This window comes from Centroberyx affinis, unplaced genomic scaffold (assembly GCF_046629955.1).
Source record: "Centroberyx affinis isolate AG114_WGS23_722 - 3 ecotype Tasmania unplaced genomic scaffold, CSIRO-AGI_Caff_v1 ptg006388l_1, whole genome shotgun sequence".
Taxonomy (NCBI): Eukaryota; Metazoa; Chordata; class Actinopteri; order Beryciformes; family Berycidae; genus Centroberyx; species Centroberyx affinis.
The window spans coordinates 55,577-70,446 of NW_027283244.1; the positions used below are offsets into that span (position 1 = coordinate 55,577).

General features: G+C 42.8%; 1 protein-coding gene across 1 annotated transcript in view; it reads left to right on the plus strand.

Moving 5' to 3' along the window:
• The window catches only part of nudt14 (nudix (nucleoside diphosphate linked moiety X)-type motif 14), a 32,270-nt gene that overhangs the window by 1,000 nt on the left and 16,400 nt on the right, over positions 1 to 14,870 (plus strand). Inside the window, exon 2 of the mRNA XM_071512617.1 lies at positions 14,300 to 14,343. Within this exon, the coding sequence (XP_071368718.1) occupies positions 14,300 to 14,343 (44 nt within the window). The remainder of the gene's footprint in view (positions 1 to 14,299; positions 14,344 to 14,870) is intronic.

Below are 14,870 nucleotides of genomic sequence, written 5' to 3' on the forward strand. Positions count from 1 at the left end.
GGTCAGTGTGATAAATTATTACACAACTTAGAGGGAAATTGGTCTTGGATGCTCTTCTGATGTGATTATTTTAGATATGGCTTCCAAATACATATCATCTGCCAGTTTTGCTTGGTCTTTCCTATAATGATAAAAAGTAGCAGATCAAATCTGGAGTATGTGCCCAACTGACACCCTCATGTGTTGTCTTTGTTGCCATAGAGGTAGAGAGACTCGCTAATCACCACACGCTTGCAGGAATGCTCCTTGACATTAACAGTAGGGGTTTTCCCATGGATAAGCTGTTACTAATTTGTGCAACAACTGGAGGGGGATTGGAATTAGATTTACAGGACCCATCATTCATGGCGGGAAGCTAACTTTGTTGTCCCACAGCCACAGTGGCCAGCGCCTCCCAAAATGCATGAGTCAAATTCTGTTTTACTGTGTTATCAGCCAACTTGTTTCTTAAAACAGAGTAGAACCTACTTACAGTGGTTGGTTACCTACTTATGTGTTTTGTAGAGTAGTTAGTAAACTCAGTGACAGCCAAGGATTTACCAACATTTGGCTGGTGGTTGGTGTTAATTTTCTATTCTCTCACCATCACGTCCAAAGTGCCCATGAGCAAAGCATATGATATGAAAAGACAAATTTGAATTACTAAAAATGGACCCTTAAGTCATGGTGAAAATCCTCTTTCATACGGGTATGTGGTAACAGTTCTAAATCAATCATGACTGGTTAACTTTCTAATCTCTAGTAGAGTTTCTAACATCAAACCACTCCTCTTACATGCTTTTTCAGTGCTCACTGCTCAGATTGTGGTTGCTCTAGTTGGTCTGGTTTGACATTGAATTGAGCTATCAAAAATCCAAATTCTGAGAATTTTGTAAACAAACCCAGTAATACCGTACTTCGGTCTTGTGTAAAATTGCACCAGCACACCACAGTAGTAACTAGGTCTAACTAGGTCTATAGGGCAAGGTCTTTTCTGACTGAAATCTCCTAATTTGTAAGTATATCAAAGGAGCTCAAGAGCTGTCAATCTCCAATTAACTGCCCTAGGGTTCTGCTGTAACTACTGGCTTTCAGGCTTTCCCAGTTCTCAATATTGATAACTGCATACAGGCAATTCTGATGTATGAAATTATGACCCTGGCCTCATTGATCGTAGACTGTTCATGGATCTCCTACAGAAGTATGTGCGCTGAAAATTGAAAATGGTTTATCATCATTTTTCGCAGGGTTCTTGAAGTAATGAAGAACATTGCCATTCTAAACAAACTTAATATTCAGGATAAGGGCTGCAACTAACGATTATTTTAATATTGGCTTCATCTGTTGATTATTTTATGAATTAATTGACTAACCCTAAAAGCACCATATTATTGGGTTTGTTTACAGTAGTCATAAAATTTTTTGCAGCCATGTTCAAAACAAAACAATGCATCGAATAGCGAATATCCAAAGTCACCAAACTTCCACAGTCCATGTAATCAATGATGTCATCGGAGCACTAAACATAATTGTGATTAGACCATTACACCTCGAAGATGTCCGACTAGACTGGTCTCTTAACAGTGATTTCCAGCAGTGAAGACCTTAGACTGTCAGGTCCACTGCTGTAGACTGGCTCTGTTTGTTCTGTTCCGTTTCTGTGGCATTAGGGTTCCTTCCTTCCTTCCAGAGTCCCCTCAGCTTTCTGTTGAGACGTCTTCTCCTTCCTCTAGCTGTATCCACTGAGTCACCGCATACAGCCACCCACACTTCTCTCTCTGCCATTCAGAAGATCCCCCTACACCACACACACACACACACGTCCGTCCCCATAATCTCTTCAGTAGTGAGCCTGTTTACCAGGTCACTGTTCATTTTTCAATCCCCTTAACATATTCGAGCTGAAATGTGCTAGTGTCCTTTTTTTTCTGTTTTTTTTTTGTTTAGGACATTCCAGTAAGGTGTGAAATAACACTGATGGACACTAGCAACAGTGAGAAAAGCTTGCCTACCCAAACAGATGCTGTAATACAGGGTGGCTTTACTATTGGGTGTCAAAAGATGCGTACATTTTTTGCTTTTATTGGGGGGTGAGCGAGAGGGTGAGCACAGTAGAAAACTCCTGGTGGGACTCAGGAGCTACACATAGAGCCACATAGCAATGAAACTCATAGAAAATGAACGGGCATCCTTATTGCTCGAGTTGTCGACGATAAGAGGATAAGAATAAAGTATTACGTAACCCAGTCTGACGAGTGAGGCAAGGTCCATGTTGAACTGTCTGCATGTAAGTCTAAGTGTGGCTGAGTGAGCAGACTGTCCTACTGCGCCAAGCAACGTAATGACAGTCCAAGGAGACACGAGAGGATGGAAAGTGTGAATAAGATGGAGTGTGTGTGTGTGTGTGTGTGCTGTGCTGGGATAGGTAGGGTAGTTTAGGTCAGAGAATTTGGGGCAACAGACAGGCTGACCAGACAAGTGACCGTATTAAATGAGGGGTTGGTTTGGTAGGGGAAAGGAGGTGATGGAAAGATTTGGAGGGCACGGGAAAAAGTTTGTTGCGAGGCAGCGAAACCTTTTGCCCTCCTTCTTTTCACTTCCACCTAGCCTGTAGTTGAACCAGGCCCCCAGAGCCAGTGAGCAGCCAGAAAACGGTGGCCTAGAAGAGCACTCGTCAGCCCAAGAGTATAAAATGCAGGTTTTCATTCCAACCAATCGTTACACTGGCTCATTTCACTGTTACGTAGAGCTGTAGAACTTGAGTCCGGTCTCGGTCTTGCGCGCGGTCTCCAGATCACTTTTTGACGTCTAGGACTTGTCTTGGTCTGCTGCCTATTTTGACTCAGTTTTGTCTTGGTCTCTGTCACTGTCTGCTTTTTCATCTAAAAATATAAAAAATGGGTCGTTTTATTGATGTGTGGTTATTTGTTTCCACAGCACCACAAATAAGTAGAGGCTTCTCTCCTGTAGAAACTTGTGTACATGATGGTCCTCAAACATAAAGCCCTATCAATTGGATCTTGAAAGGTATAGAGCTCCTGCAAATAGATCTATACATCTCTGTTTATCCATTTAAGAAATTCCTCAATCATAATTTTTGTATTTGGAAATGGAAATGAACACAGGTTTATTGCCTGTTTTAATCTTGAGCTTGAATAGGATTTGATTTGCTTTTGTCTCGGCCTTGACTTTGGACCTGGTCTTGACTCGAACTCGATTGGACCTGGTCTTGGAATTGTCCTCCCAAGCGTGACGGGATGCTAATATTGACTATTTTTAATTTCAAGTGTTCCTCCATTATGCATTTCTTTAGGATATGCGTTAAAATATTTAACAACTTTTCATTATTTCACCCATTGTAAGAACATAACGATTGGCAAATGGGATCCAAAAATCTGGATATAGGCTAATCCAAGCCTGAGAGGACAATTGACTGGTTTTGAAAACAGCCATTCTAAGTAGTTCTCTCTCTCTCTCTCTCTCTCTTTCTCTCTCTCTCTCTCTGGATGGTATGCTAATTAGCGAAGTCAGCTACTGTAGTGTTTGATTGGAATGAAAACCTGCGTGCACTTGGGCCTCAATGGCACTGAGGCCCAAGCAACTGCTGTAAAGGAGATGAGCCGGTGTAGCTCGCGGATACGGCGGGGTGGGCCGAGGTCGAGGGCTCTTGTTCGGTCCCCCGCTACTTGGCAAGGAGCGACTGTGCCGGCCTGGGAGGTCCCGGGAGGTCCTTCCACAGACAGGTGGCCAGTGGGATCTGCGGTGACCTTTTTGATCCTGCCAGTCGTGTGGCGTGACCCTTGTTTGTGGCTTGCCGCGTTCGGACCTTTTGGAGGACTGTACCCTGCGGTGACTTGTTTAGCGGTTGGCCTTGTAGTCCACTGCACATTGTTACAGACGGTGACATATTTACATGCAGGGTTGTGTGCATTCCCCTTTAAAAAAAACACCCAACTGAACTGAATCTGAGGTGTAAAGTAGACAGTCACTGTTGAAGGAACATGAAGAAGTTAGAGAAAGATTTTGCCTGCAGGACACCATGAAAATTACAAGTCAGTGCCCAAAAAGTGGTTGTGAACATTATTTTCCCTCAGACAAACCACTTCTTCCTGGAGTGTGAATCCCCTAATTCACTTTTGTCATTCATTGTCATTCATCTGTAACATGCAGAAACCCGCTTGTCCATCTTTCAGCACACATTCCAAACTTGAAGTCGATCTCGCCGGCACAGCCAAGTTCAAATTGACAGCTTACAGATTATTGCGCGATGAATGAGAGCCAATGTTAACCTGTCAAGTTCTCTCAGGACCTCATCATATACATAACCACACAACGTTTCAGTAGAACTAGGCTAGAAATCAGATATTTTGTCCAAACTAAAGTCAACTCTGTCCTGGAAATGAACTCTAATGAAGACGGCACAAGTGGCCGCTCATCATCACAGGTATACAAGCAGTAAAACCAATCCAAAAAGTGACTGGAAGGTGCCCCTTTGTTGTGTTTTCAATTTAATCAGAAAACTCGAGGACCCAGGCACTCTTGTTGAGGGGAGCTGGGGTGAGGGTTTTTTTTTTTTTCAGTAGGGGGGGTTACACCTGTGACAGGAGAGGGGGGCTAAGCTTGTCAAGAGAATGGCGGAACGGCTAAGACAGCAGATGGACAACAAAGGAGGACGACGGCGGACTCCCCTCTCCCCATCTCGTCTTCCCTTTCATCCTCGTCATTTCTCCTCCGGAGCTCGGAAGGGTCGGGGGGGTAGGGGGGGTGGGGGGGGCGTTCTTCGGGGGACTCCCCACAAAGGCTTTTTCAATCACAACGAGGTAGCATCCCTTCCCGGGTCTTTTTTTTTTTTTTTTGTTCCACAGTACATCTGCAGCCTGGATGGTCACTCACCGGAATACACTCGCACACACACACACACACACACACACACACACACACACACACACAGAAGCCCACTCTGAAAGTAGGTAATGTCACGCCTAAGAGGCTCTCTCCGTCATTAGTATTTATTGCTTGTTTTGTTTCCTCTCCTTTGCCTCGCTCTACAAAGCAGGTGATTGTCCCTCATTGACTCCGAGAAAACCGCTCTCATCTTTGTTGCCTCGCGCTCACATCCAGCCACGGGTTGCTATGTAGAGCAGACTAATTGCGTTCTCCATTTATTCATTATACCGATTTGAATTATTCATCTCGAATTATTTATCTAGCTTACAGTCGCCGGCCCTCGCCCCGTCAAACCGAGCGTTAGAGACGTTCCGACTCTTAAAATCTTAAAATTTTCCCGCAGAAATTTGGAACTTGGAACGGTGCTGGTGAAGTCGCCCCTCTGTCTGGTCTGACAGTGTGCATGCTCTGTGGTGCCCGACTATAAAACCATTTTTATTAGGGATGGGACGATATATCGAAATTCAATGTATCGCAATACGAAAATGTGACAATACGTATCACGGGGGAGAAAAATGAATCGCGATATTAGCTCCGTTTTGTTCTGCTGTAGGAATCACGAATGAGACGGCTTGACTATCACAATTTCACAAGCTCTCCATCCAAATTATGGAAAGATTTGTGGCTCAGAAATAGGCTAAACATTATTCTCCACAGTCAGACTTTGTCGTCATCAGGGCTGGGCGATATGGACCAAAAATCATATCTCGGTATATTTAGCCTGAATGACGATACACAATATATATTTCGGTATTTTCTACAAAGTGGGCTAAATGTTCAGTTGTAAGTAGGGCTGGGCGATATGGACAAAATCAAATATCACAATATTTTTGACCAAATACCTCAATATCGATATTGCGACAATATTGTAGGGATGACTATTGGTGCTTTCACAAAATATTTACACAATGAGATTTTTGATAAATAATCATCAGTAATGTGGATATAATGACTAAGTGGGTAAAGGTAAATAATAGAACAGCTAGAACAGTCTGGTAAGTTCAGAAAATGACATCACTTTACTGTAATGCAGCCTTTAAAACCAGGAAAAGACAACACTTATGCCATATCACGATATTACGATATCCAAAATCTAACGATATCTAGTCTCATATCACAACATCGATATAATATCGGTATATTGCCCAGGCCTAGTTGTCATTGAACTTTTATTAATTACATCGTATCGTGGTTGTATCGAATCGTGAACCCCATATCGTGTATCGAATCGTATTGTGAGATAAGCATATCATCCCATCCCTAATTTTTAGGCTCTCTGGCAAATGTGTTTAACTAAGGTTAAACTCAGTATAGGCTATGCTCTGGTAGTCCTTCAGCTAAACAGTGTCAGGCCTATCTCCCAGTCAGCTGGTTTGCTTCGGAGGGACACGAGCACGTAGAGTGACCTCCATTGATTTGATTTGAGGTCTACGTGCCTTTTTTTGGCTTTCACCGGAGGGCACAGTCACATGGTGTCTACTTAAAGAGTGGTGTCCTTGACGCCGGGTCTTGCACTCGCGGAGAGGCGGGGATCGCTTTTGCAAATCAGATTTGTCATTTTGTAAATGAGATAATGCTCTCATGATCATCTCACAGCCTGAGTTTGCGGTGATCCACGAGAAGCACTGTCCTTCTTATTTTGTAAAATGGGAAATTGTGTCCATATGGGCCTAGTATCTGTTTTGTCTTACTGTAATTCATCAGTTTATGAAGGTGCGACCGTGGACTGGTTGTCTTCCTCATTAGTCCACATTTGATGTCATTGTCATAATCCCATTTTTAAACTCATTAGTTCATTGGTTGTAATTTGTTTATGTGATGGCCCCGCTTCCTCTGGTGAGGCTGGTGGGAAGACGGGGACTGAGGGTAAATCCGGGGAAATTGGAAAGCACATGGTGGGAATTAAAAGACTGCCATTGTGTGTGGGAGCAGGAAGGCAGTCGATTTTTTTTTTGATTTTCTTTTTTGCTGCAGCTGCCCGGTCTACGGTGTAGTGAAGGGGGCAGGAGTGTGTGTGCGTGCGTGTGTGTGTGATGGTTATTAGACTTTAAGCACCTAAAAAAGATCAAGACCACACATCCCTCTCTACAATAGCCATTCACGCAAGAGCCTGTCATTTCTGATGCCCAAAGCCAGAGGGACCACATTAATTTCAAGGTCCCGTGTAGCCTGTCCTATACTTCCCTTCCACTCCTCCTTCTCCCTCTCTCCCTTTCTCTCTCTCTCTCTCTCTCTCCTCCCTCCCTGTGGGCTAATCTCTCTGTCGTAATCCATGTCGGCCGTGATTCTCTGTGTCTCCCCAGGGCTATTCACGCCGCCCCCCCAGCAAGTGGCCCTAGTAATGAGGGGAACCCCACCATCTGTGAGTGGTGACAGGACACTAGAGGGGGAACGTCGTTGTGTGTGTGTGTGTGTGTGTGTGTGTGTTTGCGGTGAGCCCCACACTGGTTTGTGCCATCACTTTTGTCTTGAATGCAGTTGCCAGAAAAGAATCATGTCTTCTCACAGATATCAATGTATCATTGCCAAATGAATTGTGCAGCTTGGTATGATTACTGTAAACAAATGCGATGCATGTTCGAACCAATTGGTATCCTGTCTCACACCAGTGCTTTTGTTAGTGCTAGTGTTTCTTAAACGCCACATTTCCCCAAAACCTTGTTCCTTCCTATCGCAGATCCAATGTTGCTAGTTGTCCCCACCCTCCCCCTCCCTGGCATTGCTCCGGCTGCGTTTGTTTTGTCTTCACTTTACTGAAGGCGATAAATTCCCTGGAATTGACGATGACGGGTCTCATTCTCTTCCATAATCCCAAAGTAAGATAATATCCTACTGTACTGTTCTGAGGAACCTATTTGTCTTGTCCGAGCATGCTTCCCATCTCGTTTGATCTTGCTCTATATGGCCTCTCAAAGAGGTCATTGTATCACCCCCCCCCCCCCCCCAGTCCCCCCATTACCTCCAGCACCAAACAGCAGTGCTGCTCTTGGTGGGACAGGCTTTTCCACAGCCCCCCCCCCAACAGCCCCCACAACTCGCCAGCTGTTACCCCTCTGGATGATAATAATAATCATAAAAATGATATTAATAATGATGATAATAATAATATAGCAAGGACATAAAAGTAGACAATACATTTAAAGGAAAATTGTTTAGAATAAATACAGAAAATAGAAAAAAAAAAAAGTTTCACAGTTGGAAAATCGCCTTTTGTCTTATGTCTAGACTGAGGGAAAATCATTTTGAAGTCCCATAAATGTTTTTAGAACATCCGTCAGAACAACACATGGTCACTTCAGACATTCTCAGATGTGCACATGGAAGGGAAGCACTTGCAGTCAGAGAGCTGTTTGTCTTGGCTGAGCTCTCACAGGTTCTCCTGAGAGTTCATGAGGCTCCCATTGACCTGTTGACCTGCTCTCAAAGGACAACTCCAGTGTGATTTGACTTTTTTTTTTTTTTTACATTTTCCATCCCTTTAATGTTAATTCTGACTGCTTTTAAACGCATACACCACAGTTAGATATTAGCTCATTTTAAATCAGCTTTGCCATACCGCCCGGGCTTATTCACTGCCATTCAATTCCGGCATAGAAACAACTCCTGGGACTTCCAAATCAGTCAGTAAAGGTTATCTATCACTGTGAATGAGAAGCTGAAAATCGTTTTTTGCCGAGATGCACTTTCAACCGCTAGCTAATGTTCTCTGCAGTAGGACCCGCCTTCTGTCAATCACAGCCCAGTCAAGCCAACATACATACCAAAGCAAGACACTTCCACCAGCTATAGTCTGTAAAATAAAACGGAAGTTAAAGCTTGATTTTACACCATTCCGGCTTTAAATGTCTACCCTATTCGTTACTGGGAATAACTTGTAATATTTAGGCTGTGTTTGTTTCAAAATATTTACTTTGAAAAACAACTAAGACCAAGGAAAAATGGAAATGGGATGTGCGTAAGGACTATTAGAAACTAAAATAGCAAATATCTCATAACTCCAATCATGCTGGAATTGCCCTTTTTAAAGCTTCCTAAAGCCAAAAAAGATTCCTAAAGACAGCTCCGTGAAGTCATTTGCTGGTTTGTTTCCTTATTTTCCCACTATTTAAGCTGGCGTATACCATCTACATAACCTTTTACCAATGCTTAATATGTTCGTAAAATATTCACTGAAAGGAAAAACGCCCTCTCTTCTCCCTCACTTCATTCAGTCAGCAGCGTCGACAAAGCCGAGCCGAGTGGCGTGAAGCGCCTCGACGCCTCGGTGGCGACGAGTGATTTATCACTGGCGGCGCACACACGCCTCCGCACTAGTTTTGCTTTCACCAAGGGAAAGTGAGAAGGGCGCGGCCCCCGGGCTCCGGTCGGGGGGTGGGGTGGGGTGGGGGGGCCGAGGAGGAGCGACGGCGCTCTCCACACTCGCGCAGTTTGTTGACATGACAGGATTTCGTTGTCGGTAATTACACCAGGAGGCCGTCTCGCAGCGCTGGCAGAGCATCTTTCATAGCACGCCTCGGCGGTTTGGAGGCTTGACGATGTGTCAGCGAGTGCACAGGCCGCTCTCACTTCCATCACTCGGGCTGGCATCACTCTGCGTGTGGCTCAGTGTCTGTGCACGCCTAGAGCTGGAGTCCAAGGTTTAAGGTCGATTGATGTAGATTTGAATCTGTAAATACATGAGTTTTTGGCCTTAGTTGGATAGGCAATTTGTTGTCTGTATAATGAATATTATTGTGTCTCTCTGATGTCATATCACAGTATGATGATTGATTAATAAGTTTGTGTTTAGTTTAATTACAGGTAATAGTCACATTGCAATGCAACTGTAATTATTGGATAAGCTTTTCACTGTTGGAAACCTAAGTTCTGGCAATTCTGTGCAACTTGAGTCAATGTGAACTCTATCATGGTACATGCCATCCTCCAATGAAATTCGGTACATTGTATTTCATGTAATGTCATGTTTTACCAGGCCTACTTTTTTCACTTCTGACAGACAATTCAGTTTGATTTAAGCCATTTGTCTGCACTCCATTATCTCAGAACAAGTGTCTTGTCAGCACAAACCACAAGACTATACTATAACTAAACCTACACAAACTTGGCTTCATGCTCTTATTTCACACCTCAGCATTATAGTTAATGATGCATGAATGCCATTACGCTAGCTTCGCGTCACATTGATACTTACAGTATGTCCATGCCCTGCTGGGTTATGCTCTGGTTGTTTTGACTGTTGAGGTGCATTTGTGGATTTAGCAGGGTTTCCATCTAAGTATTTTTAGTTGAATTCTGATGTATTGATTTAGAAAAGTAATAGAATAGAAACAGTTTTTTATTAGAAGTTTTTTGTTGATAAAGCACTTCCTTGTCTTTTGTTTCAAAGCCTGTAATGAGCACCTGGTAAAGACCCAGTTCCGTCAACACAATTCTGCGTTAATGTGATAGGGGAACTTTGTTGGCCTGAAAGTTAATCAACTAATCAATCAATCAGCCAATTTGGAGGTAGTTTTTGTTCCAAGAGTTTTGAAAGCCAGACATCTGGTAGCAGCTGGCGAGGTAAGATGATTTGAGTAACTGATAATGAGGCGTGAGGCCGCAGTGACTGAAAGATATTTCTTAAGGCTTTACAGGAAACGTACCTGAGCAGTTCAGGTACATGTTTGGGTGCAAGCCATAATTTTTATAATCACTTCTAAAACTAACAGGCAACTAATGGAGAGAGTGTTTTCTGTTTGCTGTTTTTATATAGACCAGAAAACAGTGTTACAGTAGTCCAGGCAATTAGTAAGAAAAAAAAACATGGCTTAAATGGGATGTGCGTAAGGCCTTAATGCCTTAAATGCCTTAAATTGACAACTTCTTCAGTTAAAAACGCATGTGAACTGGTAACTTTGATGCCACAGTATGCAGCTTTTATCCAGGATGATTTTTGGAGGGGCTCAAATTCCCCCTACTAGTTTTCCAGGGGGTTAATGCCTTGTCTGAGGGGGTCAGCAGTAAAGTCAAGTTCATTTACTGTATATAGCCTTTTATCACAACAGAAAATGATCTGGAGGCTGTCACATGCTAATCAATATGTGACACACACTGTATTGCTACCAGTGAATTAAAATTAATTAAAGGATTCAAATATTGCAACTATAGCTCAAAGCTTTCAATGCATTTGTTCTCAAATTGTTTGCACATGTGTTTGCACATTTGCAATTAAGTGCAAATAAGTGTTCACAACTAAAAAATCTATCCCAAGTTTGCAGCTTGTGTCTCAGCCTTACGGTACACGGTGCACACAGCTATGGATTGGGAAACATATTTGCAAGTTTGCGAGTTATGTTGCAACTTCATGTAACTTCTGATATACAGTACAACGGGTTGTGGCATGATTTTCTGCAGGAGGACACTGCCAAGATGGCAGCAAATCTTTTTAATGATATGCAAAAGGAAATATTGATTACAGGGCATAAAGGCAAATGTGTTTATTGTAGCTGTTTACAAATTGCGTCACCCACACACATTTTGCTTTCCAATCTTATGGATTGAAGTGCACATTTTTGCAAGTTTGTCGCAACCTGATGCATCTTAAAATACAAGTACAACTTATTTTGTTAGAAAACATCTTCATAATCATCTTCATCTGGAGTGAAAATGTACAGAATTTGTTTTTTTGAGTCAATTTTAGGCAAACAGGTGGATTTAGACATGAACACACAGACTGATAATGCATAATGTAACTTTATTTATTGTTATTTTAATGTGGAAACAAAGTTGCATATTGCAGCTGTAGGGCATCATTGGCACAATGTCACATGCTGGCTCTAACCCAGAGTACTGTATGTTCATAATGTTCTCTTCACTTCTAGCATTGTGCCGTGCCATTCACAACCAGAACCCTTCTGGTGCTGGCTTCGGCACTGAGGAGTGTTGCTACAACAGGAGCCTCATTATACCTGAATATACTGGTGCAATTAGCTTGGCATTTCACTTCCTTTCATTTCTTGGGTGGTGCTGAAATTGCACCTTGACACACACCCACACACACAACATACATGTATTGTAGTTGAAATAGGCTTGCTCTAGTAAAGCTGTCATCGCTGGGTCTGAAAGAGCTTGTGGGTGGACAGGAGGCGTAGCCTAAATTTTGAATCAAGGTCATATTTCCTCAGGCAGTGGGAATGTAGGCCAGCATCACCATTTAAATTCACTATGAGTAGGCCTAAAATAATTCATTTTTTATTTTTTGGCACTCTTTTTGCTCTTTGTATCAAGTTTAGATGCTGACTTTAAAAGTTAAATTGCATCTGCCTTTATTTATGCATGATGTGAACAGTAAAAGATCAAAATCATGATATAATGAGTAGCCTTATATTTTTGCTGGTTACACCTCAAAGGAGTTTTACTTTTCTATTTTGGTACAACATCAGAAATGAGAAGCCTTTTGTTTTTACCTTGAATTTGCTGGTTACCATATCCAAATGAAAGGGGGAAAAAAAGACGGTATGCGGTAAGGCACAAGGCAATGAAAACTTTGTAAAGGTATTGAACAGATTAAGATTATTTTATGTGAAGTAGTCATTCTTTCCATGTCCTTAAAGGATTCCTCTGGTGTTGGTGAAAGGTAGCCTCATTTTCCAGGTTGGCCTCTCTCTCACTTATGAAATTGCTCTGACTGGTAGATGCCATTCAATCCCATTCATGATGTCCCATTCATGCGTAGTAAAGTAATTCATGGAGGAGATTTATGGGTCGAAGATGCACGCATGAAATAGTCTCCAAGTTAAGTTAGAGGGCAGAAGGTCTTTCTTGGCTTTGTGAGAGCATGTCAGGACAGGTAGTTATGCAATATTATCTTTCAGAACCACACTATACCACAATTCATTTTTAATCTTAGAGGGGGTTCCTGTGGCATTGATTCCCAGATAAAGGTCCTCAGCCTGCCTCAGACTACAGCATGTTCAGCCGAGCTAACGCGCTACTTAGGGCCGGCTCTCTCATCACATAACATATCATATCAAGACAGAAGATTACCATCCGCCACATGCTGCAGAATATTCGGCTGCGGATGGAGGATAACACCGCACAACCCCAGACAGTGTTAGCTGATTCTCTCAAGGTGTGGGCAGCTGTGTTGAAAGATGATTTTGCATGGCGGTGTCAAACATGCAGCTGAATACTTCACCATTGCCAAAACAGACAGTGTGTTTGTCTTTTTTTTTTGCATGTTTGCCTAACCCTAACCTGCCAAAAGTACTACTTCGTTTCATATTATTTTAATCTCACCTAACACATTTGGCACCCTGAACTGCAAATGGTCTTTTCCCCTCTCTATCCAGTAAGAATGAAAGTAACCTCAAAATGACACAGACTATCTGTACGTTTACCTCACAGACGAGCCAAAAAACCCCCAATGCGTCACTGCCCAAATATTTTTCCGGCGTGCCAGAATTTATTGGCGCATCTCATTTGTGCCGGTCACGCACCTGCCTCGGCGGCTCGGCGGTCGATGCCCGCGCTGGAAATTTACCGAGGGAGTGTTCAGCTGCACACCTTGTTGACGTGACCACAGGGCATATAAACAATCAGAGCAGCTTCTGTCATTGAAGCCGAATAACCACAACAGGACGTGTTTCAGCATTTAGTCACCGCCGGGGATCTTTTCCCGCAACCCGGCCCAGCTTGCAAGGGCCCATCTATGGACTTTTTGTGTTGACATTGTGGAGCGTAATACACAATGAGACTACCTAGTTTATATATTCCATAGTGTTGTCATTACACCAAAATTATAAATTAAGGGCTGGCACTCAACTCAAGTATCACCGTTTTGATTCTACAGTGATACAACTGCAAAAGTATTTGAACCTGAAACCTAAATGTTACATAACTCTTCAAATCACATTAGGAGTTTCTTTTTGTTAGATTTCTTTACTTCAAAAAGCCATTGATTACCTTCCAGCTCACTCTAATTGCATTGGGACCTCCTATCTGCACTCCTGCTTAGTTCAGATAGGAGGTTTTTGTTGAGCTCAAGAATGTCATATTCGGTGCCTGTATAGGTGCCTATATTTTTCTTTGCATGTGCAGATGTTTGTTCTGGGGTGTGGCTTGCGGTCCCACTTTAACAAGCCTAAGCAAGCGTCGGTTATGGGACAACTGATTAGCCAATTTGTGTATACCTTTACAGTAAGCGTTTCACTTAAATCACAGATGATTTGACATCCAGCCATCCCAGTGACATGCAACACTGGGTGTGAGCCGCACTCTGACTCGCAAAGCTGTGGGCACATGGTATGCGTCTTACTCAGGATGTCCAACTATATGTCTCGCTGCCTTTTGATCTGTTTATTTATGCTGTTTGTCTTTTCTCTTTTATTCACAGAACGGTACAAAGAAATCCTGGGACTTCATGCGAACCCATGACAGGTAAAATGGGAACATGTTTCATTCACTACTGCTTTACAGAAGCAATGATCACTTATATGTTTTGTCACTGTGCAAATAGATACATCTTGTTTCTTCCAAGCAAGCTACTTTTTTCCATGAAGGCATTGTCAGGAATGAGGTGTCAGCTCCTAAGCCTGACACATGATGCCCCAAGGGAGCAATCTCAAACTATTTGTGTGATTTTTCTTTCACTTGTAGCCTTAATTAGCAGCTGTTTGAGGACATGGCATTTACTTTTTATGGTCTGGCATCTCTAAGAGTTGCCTTAGACTGGCAGGATGTTCAAGTCAAAACAAGCCATTTTTTTGGGGGGGGGGGCTTCCTACCTTCTATTTTGCCCGAGGTACCGCCATGCCCCTAGGTAGATCCCAGGTCATTTCACTCCTGACCCCCCGAGAGAGGTCCTTTATTTTACTCTGGAAAATGGTACCATAGAGACAAGAGCAATAAACCTCAAACCTCAAACCTGTACTTCCCAGAGGAACATCCAGTTCTTCCCCAGGTGG